We start from the raw sequence: 26,402 nt of genomic DNA on the forward strand, positions 1-26,402 counted from the left end.
CCTAACAAATGGGTTGTCCTGTCGTCAGGCAGCCCTTCGGTCGGCCGGATTCCAAAGTCTGGGTCTGGCCTTGGCTGGTGTCGCACTTCACCCGACGTCATCACTGCTGGTCTTCGGATATAAAGCCATCAGCCGACGCCATTTTCCTCAGTCTTTCTTGCCGCGTGGCGCCCGAAGCAGAAGCTGTTCGCAAGTGCCGGTCGGTCAGATCCAGAGATTACTACTACCGAATACTACTTCGAAGACTTCTAAAAAGCTAAGTACCCCGTTGGGGACTCTTTCTTGCCTCAGCCGATGTCAGAAAAAGTGAATAACTGTTTAACTTGTGGGAAACAAATACCTCATAAAGATTTCCACTCTTACTGCTTACCTTGTTTAGGCCCAGACCACGACATAGCAGCCTGTTTAGCCTGTGCTTCCTTCAACAGACGAACGCTTAGGCGTCGGTCGGAGTTTGCTGAACAGTTTTTCGGCTCAGATTTTGCGTACATTATGCCGTCGGATCCTCCGACTTCTCAAATTGTTAAGAAACGCAAACAAAAAGACCAACACTCGCGGTCCGCGGTTTCGGCCGAAACCACGGTTAAGCAAACAGCGAGTGTCTCGGTTTCGGCCGAAACCGAGCAAACTGGTCAATCTTCAGCCGAATCCATGACTACTACCGAGGCTCCTGCTACCCTAGTTGAATCGGCCTCTGAAGTTTTGCCTACTAATGTGGTTCCTCTAGAATTATCAGACACCATCCCTTTGGATGTTTCTACCCCAGCACGTGGTGCTGCTAGGCCTCCTGCAGCCATGTCTATAAAGGCCTTTGCCAGGGCTAAAGCAGCCAAAACTGCAAATCCGTGCCTGTTAAGCCCCCCTGACACAGGCCCAGTTCCAGTTCTCAAATGCTTACTCTGGCAGAGGATCTCATCTCTTTAATAAGGGGATCCCAATCTCACCCAGACAGGGCCTCTCAACCTCCAGAAAAGAGACCTAGAGCAGAGCCCCCTGAGCCAGTGTCCTCAGATGATTCTTCTGATGATTCAGACAATACAGACCATCCAGAGGCTCCTTTTTCTACTTATGAAGATTCCGATGCTGAAGAATCTATTCCTTCTGCCTCTCCACCAGAGGAATTTGCCTTTGGGGAAACCTTACATGCCATGAGAGAGCAATTCCAATGGCAGGGACAAGATTTCTCAGATTCAAGAAAAAGGCTTAGGACCTTTCTACATTTACCGCAACATAGGCCCTTAGCTATACCTCCAGTTCTTCCTGTTGTGGATGATGCATTTAATGATGTTTGCACTGCTCCTGATACTTTACCTCCAGCCCCTGCCAAGCCCGATAGGTTTTACAGGGTACCGGACACTCATCACCACCTATGCAAGGCTCCCCTTGCAGATCCTGAGACTATATCCCAGGGGCCTAAGGCAGTAGCTTCGACCTCAGCAAAAAACCCTCTCCCTTCTGAAAGGGAATCCAGGTCCTTAGAGAGATTGGGTAAAAAAGTTTACACCTCTGCTACTCTCTCAGCTAGAGCTTTGAACTGTCAGTTTCATATGATCCAATACCAAGAGTTTATGCTTGATCAGTTAACTAAGAAACTGTCCTCTGATGATTCCTTAGATAAGAAATATGTTTTAGAAATGGTGAATAACATTCAGCAGGTTAGTAACCATTCTTTAAAATGTGGCTATGATGCACTGGAGGCTTCATTTAGATCAGCCATGACTGGCACAGTTATAAGAAGGCATGCATGGTTGAAAGAACAGGTCTTGCTGGATCATGTTAAAGCAAAGCTATTAGATGCTCCTATGGATAAGGTCAGTCTATTTGGTTCTCCTGCCCAGCAAGTAATGAAGAAAATGGAAGAGAAGGCAAAATATGTACAAACAGTCAAAGATTTCTTACAGGTTCAGCCCCCAAGGTTTAGCAGGAACTGGCCTTCCAAAAATTGGTCCTTTCCAGACTCCTCTAAATCTCAGAGAGGCAGGAATAGACGTTCCAGAGGCAGAAATCAATCCAGAGGAGGTGCCTACAGAGGACGCCAGTGGCAAGGCAATAACCAATGAGGCACAGACACAACCACTGCCACTGCAACAGGACAATCACAGTGACTTGTCTCTGACACCGCCTACCAGGGAACAAATAGCAGCACCCTTAGGCGGAAAGTTAGCCCTATTTTCAAAAAATTGGCACTATATCACAAGAGACAAGTGGATTTTGCAAACTATAGACCAAGGCTTCAGGTTTCATTTCCACACCTTTCCAGTAAAAAGAGGAATGCCAAACCTACCTCCAAATCAAAAAACAGAAGCTCTAAAACAGATAGCTCAATTAACAAAGATGAGAGCTGTGGAAAGGGTACCACCTACAGAACAGGGCAAAGGATTCTACTCCAGACTCTTCCTAGTACCAAGAAAAGAGAAAAGTTGGAGACCCATTCTCGACCTGTCCGCTTTAAACACATTCATCATTGTTCCAAAATTCAAAATGCTGACCCTACAGCAACTTCTTCCATGCTGGGCAAGGAGTGTTGGCTGGTAACTCTAGATCTCAAGGAGGCATACCTGCACGTCCCCATACGACCAAATTGCAGAAGATACCTCAGATTTCTTGCAGGATCAGAACATTATCAATTCTCAGCATTGCCCTTTGGCTTATCTACTGCGCCCAGAGTATTCACAAAATGCCTGGCATCAGTAATCGCTCATTGCAGGCTACAGGGAATCCAAATTTATCCATACCTGGACGACTGCCTGATACAAGCGGACAACAAAAGCAAGCTGACAAAAGACTTACAAAGAGTCATTTGCTTACTACAAGCCCTGGGATACACAGTCAATTTAAAAAAGTCAAGACTGATACCATCCCAAACAAGAACATTCTTGGGTGCAGAATTGGACACAGTAAAACAGATGGCCTTCCTAACTGCAGAAAAACAAGAACAACTCCCTCTTTACTTCTTAGCATTAACAAAGCAGAACAAACTAACAGCAAGGAAAGTACTGCAGGCCTTGGGCTTCATGGCATCATGCATAATCCTGGTCCCCCATGCCAGACTGCATATGAGAAAGCTACAGTGGTACCTAAAGAATTTATGGTCTCAACACAGGCACAGCTTAGAAACCGAAATACCACTAATCCCATGCCTGAAACAAGAGTTCCTATGGTGGGCTCAAGCATGCCAGTCAAACCCAGGCTTGCCCTTCCACAACTTTCAAGCAAGCCAAACCATCACAACGGACGCCTCAGACCTAGGTTGGGGGCCCACATGCTGGACAAATGCATACAAGGATTATGGACTCCAGATCAGCTGCACCTGCACATAAATCAAAAAGAAATGCTAGCAGTAAAACTAGCAATCCAGAATTTCAGACCATTCCTCAAAGAAGGCCATTTAATGATAAGGACAGACAACACCACAGTCATGTGGTACATCAACAAACAGGGAGGCACTCATTCATACCCCCTATGCCGAATGACTCTGGACCTATGGAATATGGCTCTGAGCTACAACATCCAGTTACAGGCAATATTTGTACCGGGAAAAGAAAACATCCTAGCAGACATGTTAAGCAGAACTACCTCGGATGCTCACGAATGGATGCTACACCCGGACATCTTCAAGGCCATTACAAAGAAATGGGGAATGCCACAAATAGACCTATTTGCATCCCCACTCAATCACCAGCTCAAGAAATTCTGCACAAGGACATACCACCCACTTGCATGGAAGGTGGACTCTCTATCCTTCAGTTGGAAAGGCCTGACAGCATATGCATTTCCACCTCTTCCTTTGATGCACAAGGTACTACTGAAAATCAAAGAGGAACGTCCAAGGATAATTCTGATAGCTCCAAATTGGCCAAGACAACACTGGTATCCATTGCTGAGGAGCATGTCTCGGGGAGAACGTGGACACTACCCTGATGCCTTTGATGTTAACTCAGAACGACTACAACATCATGCATCCAAACCTAAAAACTCTGCAACTGACTGCCTGGAACATTACATAACAGCAACTAACCCAGATTTATCCCAAAGGGTTAAAGACATTATCCTTGAGGCCCGCAGACCTTCAACAAGAAGGAACTATGCAGGAAAATGGAAAAGGTTTGTCATTTGGAGTACTGAAAGAGGAAAAGATGTGTCAAAGATAGATATTGCCAACATCCTGGAGTATTTGGCAGAGCTTCTCCATACAGGCCTGTCCTATTCCTCCATCAAGATACATGCATCAGCTATTTCTGCAGAATACAGCTTGATCCCCTGTCTTCTCACATCCTCTACTCAGGCAGTTCCTCAGAGGAATCAAGAATGTAAAACCTCCTAGGAAACCACCATTACCAGCATGGGACTTGAACTTTGTGCTAGAAAAATTGACACTCCCTCCATTGAACCAGCAGCAACAGCAGATCTTCAACACCTATCCTGGAAAACTGCTTTCCTACTGGCAATTACTTCAGCAAGAAGGGTTTCGGAACTACAGGCCTTAATGGCAGTACAACCCTTCCTAATCTTCCATCAAGATAGAGTGTCCATGAGAACTAATCCTACATTTATGCCTAAGGTGGTATCCAGAGTGTCTCTAAACCAGGCAATCCACCTACCTACCTTCTTTCCCAATCCACAGAACAGTCGGGAAAGACTGCTGCATACCTTGGATGTACATAGACAGTTGCGCTACTACCTGGACAGAACCAAGGGCAATAGAAAAACTGACCAGCTTCTAGTAGCTTATGCAACAGGCAGGGAAGGAAAAGCAATTTCCAAACAGACAATCTCCAAGTGGATAGGAAATTGCATAAGATTCTGTTACTCCTACCATGGAAAGCAAATTCCACAGAACATAAGACCTCATTCTACAAGGGCTACAGCCACTACCACAGCTTTCTTACAAGGAGTGGCTACCAAGGACATTATTGAGGCGGCTACTTGGACCTCCGTGCATACATTTGCCAAGCATTATAACTTACCTCTATACTCTAGATCCCGAGCAGGGTTTGCCACTGCTGTATTGCAAGGGATCCTAACTACACCATAATTCTTCTTCCTCCTCCCCTAGTTTGGCTATGGTATTCTACCCATTTGTTAGGACTGCAGATGCATCCTTGAAGGACATAGTACAGTTTTGTACCTACCATAAATGTAGATGTCCAAACAGGATAGCATCTGCAGTCAGGATTACCCACCCTCCTTCCCCTCTGTGCTATTCCTAGGGTATTTGCCCACCTAATAGCTAGCTGGGGGGGGATTTCTTATGGTGTATTTGTTTGTATATATGTACATACATGCTTATTTTTGTGTTTGCCTTCTACCTTTTTGGAAACATTGGCATTTATCCAAAAATTTAGCTATCCAAGAGGGCAACTGGCATCTGGGGCAAGAAACACTGAGGAAAATGGCGTCGGCTGATGCCTTTATACCCGAAGACCAGCAGTGATGACGTCGGGTGAAGTGCGACACCAGCCGAGGCCAGACCCAGACTTTGGAATCCGGCCGACCGAAGGGCTGCCTGACGACAGGACAACCCATTTGTTAGGACTGCAGATGCTATCCTGTTCGGACATCTACATTTATGGTAGGTACAAAACTGTACTTTCTACTACAGCATCTGAAGTTTGTGATAAGACTTTTAACATGCCTAGGGTACACACTCAACAAAAATAAATCAAAACTAGTACCCTCTCAAGAGATAATATTCCTGGGTGCAAGCTTAAATACAACTGCCCAGATGGCTTATCTCACTCCAGACAAACAAAGGCAACTGACTACCTATTTCAAGGAAATGGCAACAAAGGCCCAGTTATCTGCAAGAAAAATTCTGCAGGCTTTGGGCTTCATGGCATTCTGCATCTTACTAATTCCATATGCAAGACTGCATATGAGGAAAATTCAGTGTTACCTAAAAAGTGTCTGGATGCAACATTGCCACAGTCTGGAAACAATGATTACTCTAATTCCTTGCTACAACAGGAGTTTTGATGGTGGATAAAGCCTTGTTACCAAAACAAGGAACAGCCATTCTCACTACCCCCAGCCAGGCAGAGCCTAACGATGGATGCTTCAGATTATGCCTGGGGGCACACATGGCAGGAAGAGGCATTCAAGGCACCTGGTCCACAAACCAAAAGCATCTACATATCAATCAAAAAGAGATGCTAGCTGTTCAAAATGCCCTGACAGCCTTCAAGGACCTACTTCATCCGGGACAACTACTGATAAAGACAGACAACACCACGGTCATGTGGTACATAAACAAGCAGGGGGGCACTCATTCTTATCCCATGTGCAGACAAGCCATGGCTTTATGGGACACAGCATTGACTTACCAAGTTCATCTGCAGGCACAATTCCTGCCAGGAAAGGAAAATACTCTGGCAGACAAACCATGCAGAAACCTCATGGATCCCCATGAGTGGCATCTGGATCCACAAGTCTTCAGCATGATAGCAAAGAAATGGGGACGCCCGGACATAGATCTATTTGCCTCCTCTCAAAACAATCAACTAAAAAGATTCTGCACAAGGACTTATCACAGACAAGCTTGGAAAGTGAACGCCTTATCTTTCAACTGGACAAACCTGTCTGTATATGCCTTTCCTCCACTACCTCTGCTCCCCAAGGTACTCCTAAAGGTCAGGCAGGAGAAACCAAAAATTATTCTGATTGCCCCAGACTGGCCACACCAGTACTGGTATCCATTCTTAAGGAACCTGTCCCAATGCCCAGCCTGGGCCTTACCTCAAATACCTCATCTACTGTCTCAGCAAAACTATCAGATTCTGCACAGCCAACTCAGGACCCTAAACCTGGCAGCATGGCGGATAATGTAGCCATATAAACCACACCTCTCAGTAAAGCTGTGATGGATGTCATTTTAGAAGCCAGATGGCCTAGTACTAGAAAATCCTATGCTGGGAAATGGAAGAGATTTTGCGCTTGGAACCAAGCTCAAGGAACTGATACAGCTGTCCCAAATATACCTCAGATTTTACAATACTTAACTGAGATGCTGGACAAAGGCCCATCTTTTTCATCAATTAAAATCCATGCCTCTGCCATTTCGGCTCATTACAGTACAGAGCCACCACTCTTTTCTCATCCTTTATTAAGGCAGTACCTCAGAGGAGCCAAAAACTTAAGGCCTCCAAGGAGAATGCCAATACCTGCATGGGACCTCAATTATGTCTTAGAAAAACTCACCTTACCTCCTTTTGAGCCAGCGGCTACTGCGGATATAAAGTTCTTATCTTGGAAAACAGCTCTGCTTCTAGCAATAACTTCTGCAAGATGCGTTTCAGAGCTACAGGCTCTCATGGCTGTGGAACCTTTTATCATTTTTTATCCAGACAGGGTCTCTCTGAGAACAAACCCTACCATTAAGCCTAAGGTGGTATCCAGTGTAGCCCTTAACCAAACAATTCATTTGCCAACTTTTTATCCAAATCCACAGAACAAGGGGGAGAAAATTCTGCATTCTTTGGACGTACACAGACAACTTAGATTCTACTTGGACAAAACTGAAGTTTTCAGAAAGACAGAACAAGTTACTGGTGGTATATGCCGCAGCATCACAAGGAAAGGCTATCTCCAAGCAGACAATTTCAAAGTGGATAAGCCACTGCATTAGTTTCTGCTACTCACAGCATGGCAAACCAGTGCCTAAGGGCATTAGGCCACATTCAACCAGAGCTGCAGCCACTTCTGCAGCCTTTCTCAGGGGAGTACCAACCAAAGACATTTTAGAGGCTGCTACTTGGACTTCAATGCATACCTTTACAAAACATTACAATCTGCCTCTTTACTATAAATCCAGGGCAGGCTTTGCCACTGCAGTTCTGCAGGACCTTATAGCCGCTCCTAATGCTGTTTAGCACCAGCCTCCCAACCGTAGCTTTGGGACTCAACCCAAATGTAATGACTGCAACAGTGAAACACGAAGAACATAGTACAGTTGTGTACACTTACCATAAATGTAGATGTTCGAGTGTATTCACTGTTGAAGTCCAGGTTACCCTCCCGTCATCCCCCTTATTTTTGCTGGAACTTATTTTCACTTTTCTAACCTATACAACCTTGGTGGTGTATTTGCTTATAGATGAAGGTAAAGCTTATTTTGGTGCATGTATGTTTTATTTGCATAATTTTAGCCTACCCTTTTGGGGGCACCTGACATCTGGGGCAAGAAAAACTAAATAAAATGGCGTCTACTGCATCTTTTATAACCCTGACGACCTGACGTCAGGGAAGAGGCGACAGCAGCCGACGCAGGACCCAAGACTTTGGAATTCAGGCCGACTGAGGGCAACCTGCCAGCAGGATAACCCAAATGTAATGACTGCAACAGTGAATACACTCGAACATCTACATTTATGGTAAGTGTACACAACTGTACTTTTTTGATTCTGTTTTTAGATGTTACTCTTGGCTTTATCTCCAGCCTTTGCCTGATGATATTTAGGCTAAATTGTTGGATGCTGCTCTTGATAATAAGAACCTGTTTGGTTCTGCAGCTGCTGAGCTTTTTAAGTCTCTGCAAGGTAAGGGGAAGGCCTTGCAGGAATTGAAGCACATTTTCGTTTCTCCTATTCCTATGTTCTAGAGGAGTTATCCATTTAAATCTACTTTTGTTCACAGACAACCTCGCCTTCCTCCCAAGGGTAAGAAGGGTTCAAGTTGGGTTCCTGCAAGTCTACTCAGACTTCCTCTTCTCAGAAACCTCCTTTTTAAGGCAAGCAGTGTTCTGACTGTTTGCTACCCCCTTTCCTGAGCCATGTTCCCTTATCTCTTTGTCTTTCACTATCCCTTCCCAACTGGCTAAAGACCACTTAATACTCTTGGGTTCTGTCCATCATCTGTCAGGGATACTTCATGTATGGAAATCCCTTCCTCCTTTTGCCTTTTGGCATAAGGCACTATTCAAGTTGTGCCTCCTTCCAGGAGGGGAAGGGGTTTTGTTCCAGAATGTTTCTGGTTGCCAGGAAGCAAGGCACCTGGAGACCTATTCTGGACCTCTTTCAACAACTTTCTGAAGATAATTTCCTTTTGGATGTCATACCTTCAGACCCTGTTCCTCCTCCTCCTTCCCAAGGCTTTCCTGGTCTCCTTGGATCTTAAAGATGATTATCTTCAAATAACAAACGAACTGGAAGCGAAAAATGAAGGCAACAACCTTCAAAGTTTATTTTAAGTTTGAAGTAAATACACAGCAAATCCACGCTAGCACCAAATGAATGAACGCTTTACTTCAAACTTATAATAAACTTTGAAGGTTGTTGCCTTCATTTTTCGCTTCCAGTTGGTTTGTTTTTTGGTACGTGGTGTTTGGAACACAGATATCGCTTTTTGGTCTTGATTATCTTCAAATCCTAATTCATCCACTTTTCAGAATGTTTTTGTATTTCTGTTTCTTCCTTGCATTTTCAGCGCTCTGCTTTGCCCTTTGGCCTTTCTACTGCCCCATGGGTTTTCACCAAATGCATTGCTCCTGTGATTGCTTTTTGGAGGATGAGAGGGGTTTATATCTATCCTTATCTGGGCAACCTACTCATTCAGGTTTCTTCCCACGAGATCTTGCTTCAGCACCTCCACTATATTGTTTTTCTCTTGTAAAGCCTGGCGTTTGCAGTAAACTTCCAGAAATCAGCCGTGGTTCCTTCTTAGGATCATGTGTTTCTTGGTTGCAGGCTCCAGACCATGCCTGTGCTGACTTCCTTGTCCATTTCCTATGCTTTTTCTACTCCCTATTTTCAGTCTGTTCTTCCTTGGGTTTCAGTTAAAGCCAGAGAGTTTCTAAGGGCACTAGGAGTCTTGTTCTAGCCATGCTTCACATGAGAAAGCTGCGGTGGATCCTAAAGTCAGTATGGCTCCAACGCTTGTCATCTTCTAGTTTTTCTAGTCCCTCTTCTTCCATGCCTCCAAGCTTGAGCTTCAGTGGGGATTCATCAGCTGTCTCTCAACCCGGGACTTATTTTAAATGTTTTTTTAGTGTCTCGCCGCGGTAGTGCAGTGATGAATGTTGTCGCCTCACAGCAAGAGGTTCTCCCATTCGATTCTCGGCTGGAGTGCCTTCTGTGTGGAGTTTGCATGTCCTCCCCATGGTCGAGTGAATTTAAAGACATGTAGGTAGGTGCGAGTGTGTGTGGGTGTGCCTTCTTTAAATGCTGGGTCCCAGGCTGGCAACTCGACACCATAAAAATTCACTGCCAGTCATTAGCAGACCGGAGTTCTGCTGTGGCGACCCCTAACTGGGAAAAGCCGAAAGACAGTTAGACTGCTATTTTTCTGCTATTCTAAACATTGTTTAGTGTTTTCCCACTGAACCTAGGGTAGCTAGTAGCTATAGCATAGTCCAGATGCAGGCTTGCTGCGTCTGGAACTGTTTGTAGTGGTTAGTTTGTTCTGAGCACATTTGCCAGTCCATCTTGGATTGGAAGGGGTCTATCTGCACCTTTGTGACAGAATTGTGCTGATTGGGACCTATCTGGTAAAGGGAGGCCAGGCTAGGGCTTGGAATAAGCATCCTCATTGGTCCTTTTGAATCTTTTTAAAGTTTTTCAAGTTCTTAGCTTCTAGTATTTAGGCACTGTTTTTGAGCAGGTTTCTGTTTGTTTGCGCATAATGCAGCTCCACACATTGTGCCAAAGCCAGACGGTTCAATTCAACAAATTTTCCATAAAACCCAAACAAAAATATTAATTCACCGAGCTCCTCCGTGATCGATTCTGAATAGCCCCCCATGACAGCAGTCTTCAACCTAACATTATGGACAGTTGGACTACCCGTGTTTCTCTCGCCAACCTTGTTGACTTGGGTCTCTTGAGTCAGTGTAGCAATAGTCTCCTGTATACAGACAACCCTGTACCAGTAATATACACTAGTAGAGAGTGTGAGATGTATTTACGCCAAGAATCTAAAATCCATGCTCCATCACTCAAAACAGTAACAGCAAAGGTTGTAAATTCACCCACCACTACATTTGCTCATAGTACTGCTATTCATATATATATATATATATATATATATATATACCACTACTCCTACAGATAGCATGCATCAAACATGCAGAGGTTCTCTAGAAAACTTACTGAAACACCAGAGACCTTCAAAACACAGGACTGCTACAACTAATACAGTCCCCACAGCACCCATGTCGCATAGCTACACCAGTGTCTCGCCCACCAAGCCATTAAGCCGTAACACTCAAAAAAACAAATTTTCTTGTGAATTGAGACTCAGTAGTGAGATACACGGATATCCCTCTCACGGTTGGAAAAGAAGAAAGTCACAGTCAAGTTGGCGGTCCGGTGCCAGGATTAGGCACATCACACATGCACTCTGGTATCTCAGCAACAAGTACCGTTATGACTCTGTCATAATTCATGTTGGTGGGAATGTCCTGAGATGTACCTCATTGGACTATATGGTTGAGCTCTCTGAGTATGTGTCCTAGACAGGTATGCCCCTAGCCTTGAGCAGCAGTCTACCCTCACCTAGAATGATGCAACAGTATAATCAAAAAAATGATTGATTTCAATAATTGTCTCAGTTGTTGGTGTCATTCAAAGGGGATCCAGTTCCTGTTGGCCTGGGAAGCCATGTCTGACGATCCTCGCTGCTTTCCCAGTAATGGTTTGCACCTGGCACCTCTAGGCTTTTGGCCACTGGAATAAGTCTCTTGACATTTTAGTCTAGAAGGTTTCAAACTTGTCTACTCTTTCAAAAAAAAAACAAAAAAAACTTTGTTGCTCTCTTTCAAGATTAGCCAGTGTCAAGCTATCATCAATAAAACAGATATTTCCAGTTACATGGTCCCCTATCCATATCATCTTATTCATTTCCACACACCCCTATTCATATTACCTCATTCAGTTCTACAGCCATCCTATCCATATTTCCTTATTTCCAAGGTCCCCCTATCCTTATCCTGTTATTCACTTCCATGGCCCCCCCTATCCATATCCCTCTTAATCTGATGTCCTTTTCATTCTTCCTCAGCCCATGGGTTTGGATGGAATCCTCAGATCTGACTCGGCCTCATACCTCTCTCTACCCATAATGGCTTAGTTCATCCCCATTACCTCTCCATTTTGTTGCTAAAAGGGCATACATCTAGACAGAGATAGGAGAGGCTAACAGAGAAAGGAAGGGCTCAAACCTGGAACTGTAGGTTCAAAAAATAGTCCAAGAGAATATGAAGGATGGGGGAAGGATGGGAGGAAAATTGAGGAAAAATTAAAATGGACAACACAGATGCCTAGTTATGGTGCGTATATAACTTTTAAATCTGATGTTTTCCTTTTTATTCTTCCTCAACCCATGGGACAGAGTCCCAAGCTACATTGATCTTGGGTGGCCCCTCATGCAAGGATATTCCGGAGTAGTGCCGAACCAAATGTAGCTCTGTTTTCCGAAATAGTATCCAATTTGTAATGAGTAGCAAATGTATGAATAGTGGACCATGTGGCTGCAGCACAAATATCATGAATAGATGTTGTTGACCAAAAAGCAGAGGAAGCAGCCATGAATCTGGTTGAACGAGCCTTGGGAGGGTTGGGTAAGGCCATGCCTTGTTGAGACTAGATCCAAGAAATACAGTCTGTAATCCATTTGGCTAAAGTGACTTTAGAAACTGGGCACCCCAGTCTTTGTGGTGAAAAGAGACCAAGAGTTGATATGATTTTCTGATCTGTTTTATCCTGTGAAGATAAAAATGTAATTGTCTGTGTAAATCAAGGGCATGAAGGATGTACTCTCTTTTTTTGAAAATTTTGGAAAGACGACTGTCAAATGAATGGATTGATTGTTATTTTTCAGAAGCCACTTTGGGTAAAAAAAGAAAGATTTTTTCCATAAAGAAACTCTATCTTTATGGAAAGCAATGCAATTTCTTTTTGAGGAAAGAGCCTGCAGTTCAGATATACTCTTTGCTACTGAGAAGACTGTTTTCCTGAAAGGAATTTAAAATCAGTTTTAGCTGAAGGTTCAAAAGATTACAGAATTAGACCTTGTCGCACAACTGAGAGATCCCATGGAGGTGAAGGATCCTTTACTGATGGTCTGAGAAGGAAAAATACCGTTTAGGAATGCTTTGCATAACTTGGATGAAACCAAGGAATAATTTCTGTCTCCTATGTGAAAATTAGAAATAGCTGCTAATTGTAGAAAAACTAGCTGCGCCTTTAAAAAGGATTGCTAAAAATTCAAGTACTTCAGAAACTGGAGCAGAGAAGGGGTCAAGTTCATTATTCAAAGCCCAAAAGGAGAATATTTTCTACTTGCTCTTGTAAACTTTGAGATTCTTTTTGTGAAGCCAAAATAATGGTACATCCTGGGGAGGAAAGCCTGGGCTGTCTTAACCATTACTTTAGTGGAGAGACCATGCAGTTAATTTGTGGGCCTGGATATTGGGATGTTGGATCCCTGATGAGTGACAGAGGAGATCCGGAGATGATGCCAGTATCCATGGAGGATAACAAAGGTGAAACTATAGGAAAGGGAACCATACCTTACAAGGCCAGAAGAATGAAGACGATGAGAATGACTCAGCTCTTCAGAGAACCTGCTCAAAACAGATGCCTTGTTATGGTGAGTACAATTCACTTCCATGGCCTCCCTATCCATATTCCCGTATTCAATTCCACACACCCCCATCCATATCCCTTTATTCAGTTCCACAGCCCCCTGTCCGTATCTTTCAGTTCCATGGCCTCCCTATCCAATAAAAGTGGTAGTAATGGGCTTTTCCATGGCCCCTGTTAAGATGAAAGGCTTGAGATAGCCTCAGAGAAGTTGTAACTTGAGCTTCCTTATATCTGTATCTATCAATCTGTCTGTATGTCTATGTATATGTGTGTGTTTGTGTGTGTGTATATATATATATATATATATATATATATATATATATATATATATATATATATATATATACACACGCACCATAGTATTTCCTAGAGACCTTCTGGAAATCCCATTTCCTCTAACACCTTTAAGAAAAGAGTTCCATTCCACACTATCATAAGATGTATTAAGTCTGGTAACAATCTTGCCAGTTTGTTTGTTGATATCATTAGGAAGGTCTTATAGCAGTTCAAGACTGACATATGTCTGTAGGAGGCAAGACTCGCTGGGTTCTCCCCGTTTTTCAATAAAATTGCAATTACAGCCTCAAGCCTAGGTTCTGGAATCTTTGTACCTCCCCCAGGATCTCATTAAGCAACCATAACCATACATCCTGGATTAGATGCCCCCCCAGTTTCCAAACCTATACAAAAGCTCCGCCTGTTCCTAGGGGGCTTTATCCCTTTAAGCTACCTCAGTACCTCCTTTAACTCTTCTTGCATTACAGGTAAAATCAAACTGCTAACCACTTCATCACCTAGTCTTGGAAATTTTGCACGCTCAACCTCCTTTGTACCATTTGGGACCTGCTTTTCACTCTTATGTAGTTGGTTGTAATATTCTGCAACAATATCCAGCATCTCTTTGAAACGTCTTTCTAGGATTGCTTTTTAGGTCAAGTACCCCCTCTCTACTTATCTTTTGTCTTGAGACCCTCACTGATGTCTTCATTGCCCAATGTGAGCTCCCCACATAAAAATTCCTACCCGCAGCTTTCATGAACTGCAATTTCCTGCCTAAATGGTTCACAAGCTCCTCTATAGCCATATAAAATTCATCTTTCCAGATTTGACAACTTACTCCAATTCTTCCGCATATTAATCACCTTCTCCTTTTCCTGCCTAATCCTCTTAACTTCCGTCTTTCTCATGTCTGTTCAGCTTTACTTTTCACAACTCCTTTTTACAGGCATCCCACCTTTCCACTACTATTCTTAAAACAACCTCATTAGGTCCACTGTACATCAGATTATGAAGTGAATCCCTTCCAGAAGAAAAGTAGGAAACTTCCACATTATATCCAGTTCCCCCCTGTTCTTGTTGCTACAAGCCACTGATAGTGATGCATGACCTGATGTCACCAATTAAATGAGATGATCCAGTAATTAAGATTCTATCTATTTTTGGGACATGTATCAAAAGCTCTCTGCTTCCATTATCCCCTCAGTAATTCAAAGCACAAAACCCAGGAGATGTTGATTGGTTCGTGCACCATCTATTTCTTTTGCTAGTTAACTTTTGTTTTGTCTCCTGTTTCCCTTGGGAGACAGTTTCTCATGCCTGCCATTTAGACCTCACATAACTCTTACTTCAGGAGTTTGCTTCAAAAGAGCTAAAGGTGATGTTGGTAGCTGATAGCTTTAATAGTTTGTGGGTATGGCTAATGTCTGACTATACCCTGACTTGAACCTGTTACAGTAGCTATGCATAAGGTCTAGGAAGATTTTAAACATTGCCATCTGCTGCATGAAGTCCTATTTTGAAAGCCTTTTACAGTGACTCGGTAACATAACTGAGCTTTTTGCATCACAGGACCATTATTGGAAGTTAAATAAAAAGCATTTCTGCAGTAGTATCGGAAATTGTTTTTTTTTTTTCATAAAAAGACTGCTGGAGAAGTGAGGCCGCTTACAAGGAGAGATGATAGCTGTAAGTGTATTGTTCATTTTCATATAAACATGGATCAAAACATAGGATTCGTAGGGGTTTCAAAGCAATTTTAGTTGAATGAACGTGTGCCTTTCCAGTAACTACCCTCAGACTTCATCTCCTTATTCAAGGAGGAAGAGGCCAGTTAGTCCCTTGGTAAACTTAAGTGTACCCAACCAGTTGTCCGTATTTAGTTTCAAGGAAAGTATTGAATTGTACTGCTTAACCTGAAGAGGAAGTTGATCTCAAAGAAACGGGAAGGGGCTGGGTGATCGAGCTCTCATTATTTCTAAAGTGTTCTGTTTATCTGCTGGTGAAGATTCAGGTCTCTTGTTGCTCTGCCAGCTGCACTGTTTGACTTACTGAGATGTAGATGACTTACTGAAAGGCCACCAGATCGCCAACAGCACTGCATGCAAGGTACAGATCAGTCCTCAGGAGTCTTTAAGACAGAGTACAGGGACAAGGGCTTCCATATTCTTCTGGTAACTAAGATTCTTAAGACCAGAGATACTTTTGGTTAGGAATCCCTGGGGCTTTTTGAGTTCTCAGTAATCGGTCTGATCAGTACTGAATTTAGGGAAAAGATAGGGAAGCTATACCATTTTTGGATCTAGATGAAATACATTTGGCTATTAGTTATGTTGAGTAGAAGTATTTCCTGACTGTAGTTGCTATGTGATCATCAAAAGAGAGAGAACAAACTATCAACTCGAGTGCCTACGTGCAAGTAGCGTTATAACTGTGTTAGCTGCAATGTGTGCTGTAGGTAATTGTGTTACCTGTACTGTGTGTTGTGGGTAATTGCGGTTTTCCAAAAGAAACAATACCACACTTTTTAAGATTTAATTTAAGCCCATTATCCATACACCAGGAACTGCCCAAGGAAAGCTCTTTCTGAAGGGTACAGATATATCTGAGGGAGTTTTGACAGTTCCATCCAGTTTGCAGTCATCTGCAAAGTTGGTTATCAATTCTGAGATCAGATAAGTAGGTGCCGAACAGGAGAGCACCCTAGTACAGACCCATGGGGGATTCCTTTAGTTACCTTAGCACTGTTTGGAGAGGTTCCTGCCACTCAAACCGTGGATTCTGTGTCTTGGCAAACATGATTCAAATAATATATAAGGTACGTACCTTTCACAACATTTTTAAATTAAATTTACTGTTTAACAAGTAGTTAAGTCTGCTTTTATTGATTCATTTGCATACTTGTTTGAGTTCACTTTACCCACAGGATAGTTGTTTAGCATCTTGATAGGGTTAGTGAAGCAGGTGGTGTAAAACGAAATGACTTTAAATTGTTGGTGGTGATCATTGTATTAATTAATGGTAAATATTAAGCCAGGGCACAAGTTTTTTGTACTTTTTACTTATGAATAGCTGGAAGTAACTGTTTACACTCCCTTTTAGTGGCTCGGCCAAAAAATAGCATTGCTGACTTTGTATGGTCATTGTAGAACTGTGTCTTCATACACTTCATACACACAAGCTTTACTTAGACATGACTTCTGGCCAAGATATGCCTCAGGGAAGGATGACTGTAATGCACTTATACCTTTGCTAAATGTGATATTCTTTAAAAAGAAATGAAGCACATTTGCAGAACACGGAGCAACATTTTTGATGTAGGTTTGACTTTGATAGTCAGCAGTGATGTCCTTCAAGAATGCAACTGCAGTCATAACATGTGGGTTGTCCTGCCTCAGGCAGCCCTCGGTTGGCCGGATTCCAAAGTCTGGGTCCGACGTCGGCTGATGTCGCATTTCTCTCCGACGTCAGAGCAGCTGGAGTACATAAGCATCAGCCGACGCCATTTTCTTCAGTCTTTCTTGCCGCGCGGTGCCCGAAGCAGAAGCAGTTCGCAAGTGCCAGTCGGCCAGCTCCTGTATTCTGCGATACCGAAGTCATCAAAAAAGCTAAGTACCCCATTGGGGACCTTTTCTTGCCTCAGCCGATGACAGAAATTATTGAAAAAGTTAACAATTGTCTTTCTTGTGGTAAACAAATACCTCATAAGGATTTCCACTCTTACTGCCTCCCTTGCCTGGGCCCAGACCACGACGTCTCGGCCTGTGTAGCCTGTGCTCGCTTCAACAAGTGCACTCTCAGGCACCGGGCGGAGTTCGCTGAAGATTTTTTCGGCGATAATTTTGCTTACACCATGCCGTCGGATCTTCCGACATCGCAAACTCCCAAAAAGCAAACAGGCCGGGACCGACATCCTTGGCCCGCGTCTACCACCGACTCCACGCCAAAACCTAGCGCGAGTGCTCCGGTTCCCTCTGAGACTGTCTCTCCACCGCTCCAAACCAAAGACACCGCATTACCGACGCCTCCGATTCCAGACATTACTCCGATGCCAGTTATAGATTTTCCTCCGGATACCGAAACCGAGGAAATGCCCAAGACCATTGCTGTGGACAAGGTCACTCCTGCACGTGGAGCTGCCAGGTCTCCTATGGCCATGTCTATTAAGGCCTACTCTAGGGCTAAGGCAGCCAGCAAAACCAAACATATTACTTCTAAATCTTTACCTCAGCCGACTCCGGAGACACAAATTATGTCCATGGCTGCTGATTTAATTTCCATGATTAGAGGTTCACAGGCCCATCCTGAGAGAGCATCCCAGCCTCCTCCTGATAAAAGGCCTCTGTTTGAACCCTCTGACCCTACTCCTTCAGATGAAGATTCAGAGGGCTCTGTCCACTCTGATAGCCAGGAAGAGCTCTTCCAGAGTTATGAGGACTCGGATGCAGAAGATTCCATCCCTTCGGCCTCCCCTCCTGAGGATATTTCTTTTGGGGAAGTTCTGCACACCATGAGAGAACATTTCAAGTGGCAAGGTCAGGAATACTCTGATTCTAGGAAACGCCTGAGGACTTTCCTTAAGAAGCCTCAGCACAGGCCCTTAGCTATTCCTCCTGTACTTGATGTTGTGGATGATTTGTATTCTGTCTCTAGTGCTACCCCTGATTCTCTTCCTCCTGCTCCAGCCAAGCCAGACAGGTATTACAGGGTCCCAGAAACTCATTCCCATTTATTCAGGGCCCATACTGCTGATTTGGAAACTATTTCGCAGGGGCGTAAAGGAGTTTCAGCCTCCACCTCAAAAAATCCTTTGCCTTCCAACAGGGAAGCGAGGTCTTTAGAGAGATGGGGCAAAAAGGTTTACACATCCACTACCTTATCTATGAGAGCATTAAATTGCCTTTTTCATATGTTACAATATCAGGATTATCTCTTAGAAGATTTGCAAAAAACATTAGCTTCTCCTGATCCTTTAGACAGGAAGACTTTGCAGGAAGCTGTACATAACACTCAGCAAGTAAGCAATCACTTCCTGCAGTGTGGATATGATGCACTGGAAGCTTCATGTAGGGCAGCTATGACAGGGGCAGTGATTCGTAGACATGCTTGGTTAAAAGATCAACCTCTACCAGATCATGTTAAAGCAAAACTTCTGGATGCACCTTTGGAAAAGAACAAGCTTTTGGCGCAAATGCTAAGGATGTGTTAAAGACCATCGAAGAAAAAGCAAAATCAGTTCAGACTGTGAAAGATTTCCTCCAGGTTCAACCCCCCAGATTCAGCAGGAATTGGCCTTCAAAAAACTGGCCCTTTCCTAATCCAGAAAAGTTTCAAAGGGGTAAGAACAGACGTGGCCGAGGAAGAGGCCAATACAGAGGCCCCTACAGGGGACGACAATGGCAGCCAGGAAACCAAAGAAGTGACGCAGGGGATTCACCTGCCCAACAACCACAAACTCAATGACTTTCCTCTACTACCGCCTACCAGGGAACAATTAGAAGCTCCCTTGGGCGGGAAATTATCTCTGTTTACAGAAAACTGGCACAGACTGACAAAGGACAAATGGATTTTGGACATTATAGACCGAGGGTACAGGTTTCATTTTCACACCTTACCAAGAAAACAAGGCATGCCAAACCTACCACAAAATCAGAGGGCAGAGGCTATCAAGCAAATCACTCTGCTGACTCGAATGAAAGCAATAGAAAGAGTTCCACAACAAGAACAAGACCAGGGGTTTTACTCAAGACTGTTCCTTGTTCCAAGAAAAGAATCTCAATGGAGACCAATACTGGACTTGTCCGCATTAAACACCTTTCTCATAGTACCAAAGTTCAAAATGCTGACTCTACAGCAACTCCTTCCCATGCTGGGCAAGGAGTCGTGGCTGATTACTCTGGACCTCAAGGAGGCATACCTGCATGTCCCTATCAGACACAGCTGCAGAAGATACCTCAGATTTCTTGCAGGGCCAGAGCATTATCAATTCTCAGCATTGCCATTTGGCTTATCTACTGCGCCCAGAGTATTTACAAAATGCCTGGCTTCAGTAATTGCTCATTGCAGGCTCCAGGGTATACAAATTTATCCATACCTGGACGACTGCCTCATACAAGCGGATGACAAATTGATGTTGACAAAACACCTGGATTATGTCATACGATTACTTCAAGCTCTGGGATACACAGTCAACTTCCAAAAGTCAAGACTGCAGCCATCCCAGCAAATAATCTTCTTAGGAGCCAAACTAGACACAGCCTCTCAGATCTTACCTGACAGAAGACAAGCAAGAGAAGTTAACTTGTTACTTCAAAGGTTTAGCAAAACTCACCCAGATGACTGCAAGGAGATTCCTACAGGCCCTGGGTTACATGGCATCCTGCATTCTACTGGTTCCATTAGCAAAACTACACATGAGAAAGCTTCAATGGTACCTGAAAAGCATTTGGTCTCAACACAGCAACAACTTGGAGACAATCATACCACTCATTCCATGCCTACAAAAGGAATTCCTATGGTGGGCCTCGGCAAGCCAGGAAAACACAGGTATGTCATTCAAAAAACCACAGATAACACAGACCATGACTACAGACGCCTCAGACCTTGGATGGGGGGCACACATGGAAGGCAGGTGTATACAAGGGCAATGGTCTCCAAAGGAAACACATCTGCATATAAACCAAAAGGAAATGCTGGCAGTAATGCATGCCATCGAGGCTTTTCAACACCAACTCCAGCAAGGCCATTTAATAATACGGACAGACAACACCACTGTGATGTGGTACATAAACAAGCAGGGGGACACACACTCTTACCCCCTTTGCAGACTGACAATGCAGCTTTGGGAGAAATCACTGAGCCTAAACATCCAGTTACAATCCCAGTTTGTCCCAGGAAAAGACAATGTGTTGGCGGACAGTCTAAGCAGGAATTTCACAGATCCACACGAGTGGAGGTTACATCCGAAGGCCTTCAGACAACTCACTTCGACATGGGGCAAGCCAGAAGTGGACCTATTTGCCTCTCACCTCAACCATCTTCTACCGAAATTTTGCACAAGGTCATACCATCCAAAAGCTTGGAAAATAGATGCCCTCTCATTCAACTGGAACTCCCTAGCAATCTATGCATTTCCACCTCTGCCACTGATGGCCTCAGTATTACTAAAGATCAAAGCAGAGAAGCCCAAGGGAATCATAATAGCTCCGGATTGGCCAAGACAACATTGGTACCCACTACTACGGAGCATATGTCACACCAGGAGGTGGGCCCTTCCCCAGTGGCCTCTACTTTTGACTCAACACAATTTCGAAACACTGCATCCAAATCTTCAGACACTGCAGCTAACAGCCTGGGAGATCCCATAAATAGCTTCAGCTTATCTCTCTCCAAGGAAGTTCAGCGGATACTAACAGAGGCTCGAAGACCATCCACCAGAAAGGTTTACTTAGCAAAGTGGAAAAGATTCAGCAATTGGAATACCAGCAAGGGACATGATGCATCATTGTAGAACATCCCACTCATCTTGGAATATTTGGCAGATATGTTAAAGAACGGCTCTCATATTCTTCCATAAAGATACATGCATCTGCTATTTCAGCTAGATACAATACTGATCCTCCTGTTTTCTCTCACCCCTTACTAAGACAATTCCTCAGGGGAATCAAGAACATTAAGCCACCAAGAAAGGCCCCAGTGCCAGCCTGGGACTTCAATTTTGTCTTAGAAAAACTGACTCTACCTCCATTTGAGCCAGCAGCTTCAGTTGACTTGCAATTTCTCTCATGGAAGACAGCTTTCCTGTTGGCAATTACCTCAGCAAGAAGGGTTTCGGAGCTACAGGCCCTAATGGCAATACCACCCTTTATTATTTTTCATAGAGACAGGGTTTCATTAAGGACCAACCCTACTTTTATGCCAAAGGTGGTATCTAGGGTTTCTTTAAATCAAGCCATTCATCTGCCTGCTTTCTTCCCCAATCCTGAGAATAAGGGGGAAAGACTGTTGCATACCTTGGACATCCACAGACAACTTCGATGCTACCTGGACAGAACAAAGGCCAGTAGGAAGTCTGAACAACTTTTTGTAGCTTACGCCCCTGCAGTCCAAGGAAAAGCAATTTCAAAACAGACTATTTCTAAATGGATTGGACATGGCATCAGATTCTGTTATTCCTTTCATGGAAAGACCGTTCCAGCCAATGTCAGATCTCATTCCACCAGAGCTACAGCCACCTCTACAGCATTCTTAAGAGGGGTGCCTACCAAGGACATTCTAGAAGCTGCTACATGGAGCTCCATGCATACATTCTCCAAACACTACAATCTCCCTCTATACTCCAGATCCAGAGCAGGCTTTGCTTCGGCAGTCCTGCAGGGTTTGATTGCCACACCATCTCTTTCCTAGAGCATACCTCCTCCTCCAGCTAAGCTATGGTATTCTACCCACATGTTATGACTGCAGTTACATTCTTGAAGGACATAGTACAGTTTTGTACCTACCATAAATGTAGATGTCCGAGAGACATGCAACTGCAGTCGGGTTTTCCCTCCCTCCATACCCCTCTATGCCTAGGGTCCACTCCTATCCCTGTTAGTCTTAGCTGGGGATATCTGTTATGGTGTATTTGTTTCATTGCTCATTTATTTGTTTGGAATCCTGTTTTTGTCTTCCAATTTGATTACAGCCTTCCTTGGAGGGCACCTGGCATCTGGGGCAAGAAACACTGAAGAAAATGGCGTCGGCTGATGCTTATGTACTCCAGCCGCTCTGACGTCAGAGAGAAATGCGACATCAGCCAACGTCGGACCCAGACTTTGGAATCCGGCCGACCGAGGGCTGCCTGAGGCAGGACAACCCACATGTTATGACTGCAGTTGCATGTCTCTCGGACATCTACATTTATGGTAGGTACAAAACTGTACTTTTTTCTGTTGGTGTCAGTACTGAAGAGTGACAAACATAAAATCACTTTCATGTTTTTCTACTTCTCTTACTAATAGCCCGGGAGGCAGAATTGAGACAGCTGCGGAAAACCAATATGGAGTATGAGGAACGTAATGCAGCCCTCCAGAAGCATGTAGAAAGCATGAGAACTGCAGTAGAGAAGCTGGAGGTAGACATGATGCAGGAACGTAACAGAAATGCTCTTCTACAACAGCACTTGGAGACTGTGCGGCAGGCCCTGGCTAGCAGTTTCTTGAACATTCCCCTCCCAGGTAAGGTCTGCAAACTCATAATTACCTTCTGCCAACATAGGTATGCCACATGGTATAATGTAGATTAGTAGTTCTCAAGTGCCAAATATTGGTATAAGAATCATCCTTGCACTGTGAATAACTACCCCTTTTATGCTGCAGCTGTTTTGCTTTGAATGTCTTGGTTCACAGATGTTGCATTTATATGAATACTGAACACTTATAATTCATTTTGTTGTTCAGTACATTCATGGCTGTAATAGTATTTAGAAGCCTGTAAAGAAAACAAATCAAAACTTAGTGAGTGTGTTGCAAATCAGTTTACAGCTTTATAGATATTTTTTGTATGGATATATATGTATGTATATCTTTTGATTCAGAGTTTGGTAGTATTACATTTTTAATATGCCTGCAGTGCTTATGCAATTTGTCATTGACCACTGTTGTGTAATACCTTTGAACTATTAGCATACCAGAGGAGTAATATCCTGTATTTACTTCACTTATTGCACTCAGATGAAGTCACTGGTTATCTTGCACTATGGTGGTAAATGTTGTGGGAATTGGAGCAGGATTTGAACCCTGTCAGAATGTTCAGCAGTGTAAGTGGCTGCTTCACCTATGTTGTCCATCTCTGATACATTGTAATATTTATTAAAGCAGTAGTACAGATTCACAAATTTCCCAGGTTGAGATATTTATTATGAAGTAAGATCACTCATATGTAGCCTCATCTCTGCATAGCACTTCAATTTATTCAAATCTTTTTGGCATAACACTTCAGAAAAATCAAATATTTGTCTTTGAACTATTGATGTTCTTCATGTTTCACTGTTGCAGTCATCACACTTTGGATTATCCTGCCAGGGGTTAGCCCTCAGCTAGCCCGAATACCAGAGCCTTAGTATTTCTGCGTCGGTTGTGTCGCTCCAAGACTGACATCAGGTCGTCATTCGTATAAAATCGGACAGCCGACAACATTACATCAGTCTTTCTTGCCGAGGAACCCGAAGCAGAAGCAGTTTGCACAAGTGCCGGTCAGCCACTACCTGAGTTATTTTCCAAATTGAAGTTGAAGTCTTCTAAAGCTAAGTACACCATTGGGGATCCTTTTTTTTATTTTTGCTCTAACCGATGTCAGAAAAAGTTAATTGTCTCTCCTGTGCAAATACCACACCGAGACTTCCATTCTTACTGCGTCACATGTTTAGGCCCAGTCCATGACGTACCTCACTGTCATTTTTGTACTTCGTTCAATGCCAGAACTATATGTCGTCGGGCCCTTATTGTAGCTAAATATTTTCGCTCTCGGTCACTGTATTCTGATATGGCTTTGGTAAGCCATCCGACTACCGATCTTCCAAAAAAAGTAAGGATAAAAACAGAGGCAAGACTGCACAGGTCCAAAACTGCCGACGACACTTCCGTTAAGCTAGTCATCAGTTCTCCGGTCCTCAGTGACACGTTTTCACAGCCCCTGATGCCCGCTTCTGTGGATTCGCAGGCCGCTACAGAGAACCATTTGGAGTCCGGTATCCGGCGAGACTCTTCTTTGACTAAGGATCCTGCGGATGTCCAGAGCCGCTGAGCAGGCACTGGCTTCCGAGGAAGTTCTTCGCATTAATGATACTCGACACAAACTGACGACTTTTTTCGCGCCTTCAGTTCTTTCTAAAACTACAGAGTTTCTAAGGCCCAGGGTACAAACTATGCCTAAAAAAACAACGACCCAAGCACATGCACCTGCTTCCATGCCTCAATCTTAAATACTTAAAATCGCAGAAGACCTTATCATGCTTATTAGGGGAAGTCAGCCTACCCCTTCCAAAAGAAAAAGATACTTGTCCCCAGCAGTTTTATCTGACCAGGAGTCCGATGACTCTGAGGTTTCTGAATATGAAGACATGCAACCCCTTTCTGCTTATGAGGATTTAGATGCAGAGGAATCCATTCCTTCTGCCTCTCCTACAGAGGATTTTTCATTTGGTGAAACCCTACATACTTTAAGGGAGCATTTCCAATGGGAATGTCAGGACTATCCTCAGTCCAAAAAGCGACTCAGGGAATTCTTAGATTTACCACAGCACAGACCATTAGCCATTCCTCCTGTCTTGGATGTTGTGGATGATGTCTTTATGGAATCCAGTTTGACTCCTGACACCCTTCTTCTTGCTCCCAGGAAACCTGACAGGTATTAGAGTCCCTGACTCACACAAATTCCTTTTCAAAAATCCTACTGCTGACCCAGAGGTCATCTCCCAGGAACCTAAAGGAATTAAAGCAACCACAGCTAAAGATCCCACCTTCTCTGACAGGGATTCCCGAGCTTTAGACAGATGGAGTAAAAAAGTATACACCTCTGCAACTCTTGCTTTTAGAACACTAAATTGTCAGTTCCCCATGCTGAAATACCAGCAACATACCATGGAACTCCTCAAACAAAAATATCTACCTTTCCTGCTTGTGCAGAAAATAAAGAATTACAAGAGCTTATGCATTCTGCAAGCCAAGTTACTAAAGACACCTTGCAATGTGGCTTTGACGCCATAGAAGTATCTTGCAGGGCAGCAGTCACTGGTTCTGTACTTAGAAGGCATGCTTGGCTTAAGGAACAGACCTTGCCAGACCATGTCACATCAAAACTATTGGACGCACCATTGCTCAAAGACAATTTGTTTGGCACCAAGACAGAAGAGGTCTTAAAAAAGATGGAAGACAAAGCTAAATCTATGCAGACAGTTAAAGACTTCTTACAGGTCCAGACTCTGAGGGTTCAGTAGGCATTGCCTCTCCAAACACTGGTCCTTTCTGGCTCCCTCCAGGCCAGCTCAGCCAAGACCTAGGGCAAGCAGACCCCACCCCCCCACCCCCCCGACAGCAGTCGCAGGGAATGCAGAGATCTAAGCAATGGAGTTCCTCCACTTCAAAACCAGAGAGTGCTAAGCCACCCCCTTATGGAAATAACTCACAATGACTCTAAACCTCCACCCCTTACCTCTGCCCACCTACTTGTGCCCCTAGGAGGAAAACTCTCATCCCATGCAAACAACTGGGCCTCTATTACCAACGACCGATGGGTCCTCAACATAGTGTCCCAGGGATACACATTTTATTTCCACACTCAGCCAACCCCAAAAGGGTTCCGAGATATTTCTCCAAACCAGTGGGCAGAGGCCAGAAAATAAGTCCATTCCCTGCTCTCCATGAAGACAATACAGCCTATTCCTGCAGATCAGATAGGCCAAGGTTTCTATTCCAGGCTTTTCCTGGTACCCAGTAAAGAGGGCACCTGGCGCCCAGTCCTCGATCTATCAATTCTAAACACCTTCCTGGTGATACCAAAATTCAAAAT

General features: G+C 43.8%; 1 protein-coding gene across 3 annotated transcripts in view; it reads left to right on the plus strand.

The window, feature by feature from the left end:
• Positions 1 to 26,402, plus strand: part of HMG20A (high mobility group 20A) — a 1,114,809-nt gene that overhangs the window by 691,165 nt on the left and 397,242 nt on the right. For all 3 annotated transcript variants that reach the window (XM_044077218.1, XM_044077217.1, XM_044077219.1), the window contains exon 8: positions 22,856 to 23,071. In XM_044077218.1, the coding sequence (XP_043933153.1) occupies positions 22,856 to 23,071 (216 nt within the window). The remainder of the gene's footprint in view (positions 1 to 22,855; positions 23,072 to 26,402) is intronic.

This window comes from Protopterus annectens, chromosome 7.part0, assembly GCF_019279795.1.
Source record: "Protopterus annectens isolate FY-2018-M chromosome 7.part0, PAN1.0, whole genome shotgun sequence".
In the NCBI taxonomy this organism is placed as follows: Eukaryota; Metazoa; Chordata; order Ceratodontiformes; family Protopteridae; genus Protopterus; species Protopterus annectens.